The following is a 6,708-nucleotide window of genomic DNA, read 5'->3' as shown; positions in this document are numbered from 1 at the left end:
ATTGTAGGTCTGCTATTTTTTTTTAAATCGAAGAACGACTGACATTTTTAGAATCTGATCTCAGGTCAGAATGGGTTAATCAGACCAGTGTGTGTCCAGGGGGAAACCTCGTATGAATCTGATCTCAGGTCAGAATGGGTTAATCAGACCAGTGTCACTGTCCAGGGGGAAACCTCGTATGAATCTGATCTCAGGTCAGAATGGGTTAATCAGACCAGTGTCACTGTCCAGGGGGAAACCTCGTATGAATCTGATCTCAGGTCAGAATGGGTTAAACCCCGTGGTGCCTGCCATTTGACCTCTCTGACCTTCTAGATGTTGCCTGGCTGGTGACAATCAATCTGCCCTTCCTGACCAACTAGATAAGAGAACACACACACACTGGACAGACTTACACAACGTATGCATTGTTGATGTTTAACCCACTCTACACCAGTAAGACGCGCAAACGCGGGAAGCGAATGCAGCTCGTACATATTTGGGTTTTTTCTGTCTGTGTGTCTGTCTGTCTGTCCCGCTTTTGTGCCCATATATGGATTACGTGATAGTGATTACGTCACCATGACTCAGCCATAACCATATAAGGAGTCCCCATCACTCAGCTCCATATATGGGCACAAAGGTGGGACACACACACACACACACAGAGACACACACACAGACAGACATGATCTGCTAGGTCTCATAGTTAGTGCTCGCTGCGTTCGCAACCATGCATGCACCGTTTAGCGTTTCTCGCCGGTCGTCTCCCGTCCTTCAAGAACAGCCTTGAGGTTTTCCCAGGTCTCGGCGCCGCTGGCCAGGTCTCGGATGACCCCGGGCAGCGCGCCGACCTCGGCTCTGACCTGCGTCATGGAGTCGCGCTCTCTCAGCGTGGCCGTGTGGGGCGGCGTCCCCCCGTTCGCCGTGACGCGGTCGACGGTGACGGCGAACGCCACGCCGATCTCGTCCGCCCTGGCGTAGCGCCGGCCGATGGAGCCCGAGGAGTCGTCCACGCGGTGAGACACGCCTTCCCGGGTCAGCGCCTCGGAGAGGTCCCTCACGAAGGGCGCCAACTCCAGGTTCTGACCCAGAAGAGGAAGGACGGCGCATTTATACGGAGCCACGGCGGCGGGGAAGCTGAAATAGGTCCTTTTTTGCGCCTTCGCGGCGTCGTCTTCGTCTCCGGCGCTTTCTCTGACGCGGAACGTGTGCTCGAGGACGCTGTACACGATCCTGCCGACGCCGAAGGAGGTCTCGATGACGTGAGGAACCACTTCCTGCGTGCGCTCCGTCTTCAGGAAGCGCTTCACGCTGACCATGTCCTCCGTGAGTCTGAACGACTTCCCTCCCGTCTCGATGGTGAACTCTCCGTTCTCGGCGAGCAGCCGCTCCCGCTCCGCCACGAAGCGCTCGTCGTCGCACGCAGCGAGGTACTCCGTCGCCAGTCGGGCGTCCTTTCCGTAGGCCTTACCGATGGCCCCTTTGTCGGGCTCAAACCGTACCACGTTTACCACCTTGGGCTCCCTCAGCGGCTTCTCGGCGACCAGGCGGACCTTCGTAGCCCGCGCGTGGCACTGCAGGTCGAAGGACGAGCGGTCGGCGCATCCCGCCACCTCCGTCCACCCGTACGAGGTTTGGGTCTCCGCGTCCCAGCAGTCGCGGGCGTAGTGGGCCATCTCGTGGTCCATGTGCTGGCGGAAGCGTAGCTTGTCTCTGGAGACGCCCACCTTAAGGAGATAGAGGTACGTCCGTCCGATGAAGTATCCCAGGACGGAGTTGTCGATGACCCCCTCGTCCACGGCGCGGCCCAGCGTCATGACGCGGGCGGAGCGGCCGCCGCTCTGGGCCTCGGAGGAGAACAGCGCCACCTCCAGGTCTCTCACGTGGTGGAACTTGGGGTGGACCTTCTCGCTCGGGTCCACGAAGTGCTCGATCTCGGCCACGGTGAACTCTCGGAGGCGGACGAGTCCCGAGCGCGGCGAGATCTCGTTCCTGAAGGCGCTGCCGATCTGGGCGGCGGCGAACGGGAGCTTCCCCCGGTTGAACTCCAGCAGGCGTCTGAAGTTGAGGAAGATCCCCTGAGCGGTCTCGGGCCTCAGATAGGCTGGCGTGTTGTTGACCCCGCCCCCCGGGCCGATGGACGTCTGGAACATCAGGTTGAAGGCGACGGGGGCGCAGAGGTCGTTCCCCGTGGCGGGCGACTTGACGGCGTACTTCGCCAAGACGTCGGTCAACTCCCGCAGCGTGAGGCTGTCCGTCCGAGCGGCGACCTCCTCCATCTCGGCCTTCTCCTCCGCGGGACACTCGTCGTCGGACAGTAGCTCCCGGAGGCGGGCTTTGAGGAGATGGTCGGCCCTGAAGCAGTCGCCGGTCTCCACGTCCTTCACCAGGTAGTCGGAGAACTTCTCCACGTGTCCCGAGGCCTGGAGCACGGCCTCCGGGGTGAGCACGGGGCAGTCCACCTCCAGCATCTGCTCCTCCTGGACGAAGTGTGTCCTCCAGGCCTGCAGGACGTTGTTCTTCAGGGCGCAGCCCGCGGGGCCGAAGTCGTACAGGCCGCTCGTGCCGCCGTAGACGGCGAAGGCCCGGTCGTAGAAGAAGCGCCTCTTCAGGGTGTCCTCCAGTTTGGTTCGGTCGACCGTTCGGTCGCGTTGTGGCCGCGTCGAGGCCAGTTCCTTGGCCTCGAGGGTCCTCTGCCTCGCTTTTAATTCGGCGACGGCTTTGGCGACGTCCGCATCGGGGGCGCCTCCTTCCTTCGCTTTCATTTGGCGCAACAGATCCCCCTGTTCTCTGACTGCCCCCCTGGGCGGGGCCAGGACCTCCTCCATGCTGCCGTCCACCATGATGCTGCTGCTGTGTTGTCCTTCGGAGGAGACTAATAGCTGCTGCTGCTGCTGCCAAAAGCTCTGGTTGTGATCCTTCCTCTTCCAGGAGCAGACGGACGGTGAAAAGTGGCGTCTGGTGGCGGGGTTGTTGTTGTGGTGGCGGGGCGAGGTGGAGGTGGAGCAGAGCAAGGCGGAGCAGAGGCGGTGTGTGGCAGAGGTCCTCCTTGCACTGCGGAGCAGGAGCATCTCCAATTAATAGAAACAAGTAAGACGCGCAAACGCAGGAAAGCGAACGCAGCTCGTACATATTTGGGTTTTGGACGTATAGCTGCTTTGGGGACTCCTTATATGGTTATGGCTGAGTCATGGTGACGTAACAGCGGGACAGACACTTGCATCAATCACAAACAAAAATCACTCAGCTCCATATATGGGCACAAAAGCGGGACAGACAGACAGACAGACACACACACACACACACACACACACACACACACAGAGACATGATCTGCTAGGTCTCATAGTAAGTGCTCATTGCGTTCGCAATAAAGATGATTACGAAGAAGCCAAGTAGGCCTGTCTTTAGGTAGACGTGTGACATCTCGCTGATGAAATCAGCTATATCCATATATGGAGTTTTAAAATTATACATGATGTCAGCGCTATAGATGTCTTTCTAGGGTCCGTTGCAATGGGGCCGGCTCAGCGCATTGAATGGGAATTGAATGGGGCTATGGGGTGTTGTGCTAATTCGCTTATTTCCATCGAAATAAGTAGTAAAGTGTGCCGCTTGGGATATTATTTACATTATGAAGAGAGGATATATATACAAAGAAATTATAATTTTGAGCGATGGAAATAAGCGAACTAGCACAACACCCCATAGTCCCATTCAATCCCCATTCAATTCATTGAGGGCTTATGGTAGGGGAAACAGCCAATAAGGAGCTTTTGCACAAAATAACACCTGGACCTCTTTGGTGGGGACGTAACAACTACAAAGAAAGCCTTTTAGTATGGCATTCTCCTTTAATGTCAACAAAGTCCACACTCACACCACCAGAGGGAGTTCAGCAAACCACGTTCCACCCAGATTCGGCACAAACAATGGATTAGAGTCATTTAGCTCCTATACCACTAAAATGTGACTCCCTAGATTCCTTCAAAACCCGCTCTCAAAGAGAGCACTTACGGGCGTCTGCAATTCAAAAGGCTTTCTCTTCTTAGCACATTTTGGATTGACCTGTACTTGAACTGTATACCCATTTAACCCCTGTTAACTGTTAATAACATTTTAAATCAATCAATGAATTGTTTGGATCAGTTCAACATTAGGTTAATGTATATCATCATCATCATCATCATCATATCATACTATAATTCAGTCATAATGTCTGTCTGAATGTCTGTCTGTCAGAAACACTGCCTTATCTCCTCACCGCCTGCACCAATCACTCCCACTTTTCACACAGGCATTGACCATAATAATATAGAGGTCTTAACGAAGCCATTTTTTCCAATTTAACAAATTATAAATTAACAATGAATTTATTAAGTGAATAGAAAATGCGAAAACGCACCCAGGGCGCAGTACCCCATGCATGCATGCGGAAAATATCTCACAACGGGTAAAGGGCTAGTTATATTAAATATGTTATCTGATATCTTAGTTAGAACTGCATCAAAATAAAGGCGCTGCTTGCGCCAGAGTAATCGCCAGAGTAGTGATCGCTTCTATTTTGAAAGCCATGAACCGGAAATACTTTCTTAAAAAAGTTGACTGACAAAGTGCCATCACAATCTCCGATCATCTTAATATATTTATATACGCTCCAAAAAGAGTTCATATTTTGCGGGAGAGACGGATGAGGAGCAGAAACGCAGCGCCAGCATGTCGATCCATTCATCACCACGGAGAGCGCCCTGGATGAGGAGATACGAGTCATTCTTTCCGCCGCGCTAACATGGGAGTCAATGACAAGCTAATAGTTTCACAGAGCGTTAGCATACGGCAAGCGAAAAGCGAAATGCCAAAAAAAAAAAAAGTAATTATTCTGAATATTATCATCTCGCCCCGCGTCGTTTGGACGTCGCTAGGACGTCCACAGACGTCTAAGGCACCTCTCGGTTCCAATCCTTATGACGTTTCAGGACGTATTATGTACAAAATGTGTTAATGACGGTAACGCACGCCCCCCCCCCCACGGAACGCCAGGGAGAACTCGTAGGGGTTGCAGAGCGTGAGCGCCTGCTTCGTGAGACGAGCGATGGTCGGCGTAGAACAGCAGCTCTGTGGGGAACAGGACCAGTAAGACGCGCAAACGCGGGAAGCGAACGCAGCTCGTACATATTTGGGGTTTTTTTAAGATTTCTTTTAAAGTTTTTTGTTTTTTTTAAGTTACGTTTTTTTTAAGTTAAGTTTTTAACTTAGCCAGTCCCCAAAGCAGCTATACGTCCAAATATGGAGTGTGTTGCATCAATGACATAAAAAATCACTCAGCTCCATATATGGGCACAAAGGGGGGACACACGGACACACAGACACACAGACACACGCACGGACAGACATGATCTGATAGGTCTCATAGTAAGTGCTCACTGCTTTCGCAATCACAGGAAGGCTTCCTCCTCCTTCCACTATAGCTCCTCCTCCTCCGGCTGGGGGCTCCTCCTCCTTCCACTAGCTCCTCCTCCTCCTCCGGCTGGGGGCTCCTCCTCCTTCCACTAGCTCCTCCTCCTCCGGCTGGGGGCTCCTCCTCCTTCCATTAGCTCCTCCTCCTCCGGCTGGGGGCTCCTCCTCCTTCCACTAGCTCCTCCTCCTCCTCCGGCTGGGGGCTCCTCCTCCTTCCACTAGCTCCTCCTCCTCCTCCGGCTGGGGGCTCTGCTGCTGCATTGCCCCCCCCCCTCGGGGTAGGGTGGGTAAGCAAAGGTTATTCATGAGAAATGCTTTGTTATGGTCAGTCCTCCCTGTTTTGTTTCTGCCTTTACCCGAACACTGCGCCGTCATGTGAAGGCAGACCCGAAGTGAACACACATACACACGCAGTGCAAGCCGTGCCAGGCAACTTATGTCAGCTAAGAACAGAGACCACGGAGGGCCTCTCCACATAAGTTCATCCACTAAGAACAGGGGCAATTGAGGGCCTCTCCATATAATGTAAGTTTGTCAGCTAAGAACAGAGACCATGGAGGACCTCTCCATATGAAACAGCATAACTGATGGAGGGGAAAGGAACTGGTCTCTATGCTGCCTCCCCCTGGCCAGCCGGGGCGCCTGATGGAGGGGAAAGGAACTGGTCTCTATGCTGCCTCCCCCTGGCCAGCCGGGGCGCCTGATGGAGGGGAAAGGAACTGGTCTCTATACTGCCTCCCCCTGGCCAGCCGGGGCGCCTGATGGAGGGGAAAGGAACTGGTCTCTATGCTGCCTCCCCCTGGCCAGCCGGGGCGCCTGATGGAGGGGAAAGGAACTGGTCTCTATGCTGCCTCCCCCTGGCCAGCCGGGGCGCCTGATGGAGGGGAAAGGAACTGGTCTCTATACTGCCTCCCCCTGGCCAGCCGGGGCGCCTGATGGAGGGGAAAGGAACTGGTCTCTGCACTGCCTCCCCCTGGCCAGCCGGGGCGCCTGATGGAGGGGAAAGGAACTGGTCTCTATGCTGCCTCCCCCTGGCCAGCCGGGGCGCCTGATGGAGGGGAAAGGAACTGGTCTCTGCACTGCCTCCCCCTGGCCAGCCGGGGCGCCTGATGGAGGGGAAAGGAACTGGTCTCTATGCTGCCTCCCCCTGGCCAGCCGGGGCGCCTGATGGAGGGGAAAGGAACTGGTCTCTATACTGCCTCCCCCTGGCCAGCCGGGGCGCCTGATGGAGGGGAAAGGAACTGGTCTCTATACTGCCTCCACCTGGCC

General features: G+C 54.9%; 1 protein-coding gene across 1 annotated transcript; it reads right to left on the bottom strand.

Moving 5' to 3' along the window:
• Positions 1 to 725: 725 nt before the first annotated feature.
• Positions 726 to 2,813, bottom strand: LOC308317890 (glycine--tRNA ligase-like; the record flags this gene model as incomplete). The annotated part of the gene is made up of 1 exon (XM_080767238.1): positions 726 to 2,813. Exon 1 carries the CDS (start codon positions 2,808 to 2,810, stop codon positions 726 to 728), a length of 2,085 nt encoding a protein of 694 aa, XP_080623364.1. The 5' UTR covers positions 2,811 to 2,813.
• Between the last annotated feature and the right edge of the window lie 3,895 nt (positions 2,814 to 6,708).

The sequence above is a fragment of the Protomyctophum bolini genome (genome assembly GCF_963924005.1).
Source record: "Protomyctophum bolini genome assembly, chromosome: 7".
NCBI classification, from domain to species: domain Eukaryota; kingdom Metazoa; phylum Chordata; class Actinopteri; order Myctophiformes; family Myctophidae; genus Protomyctophum; species Protomyctophum bolini.
The sequence above is the reverse complement of the archived record's forward strand: the minus strand, read 5'-3'. Positions and strand labels throughout refer to the sequence as shown.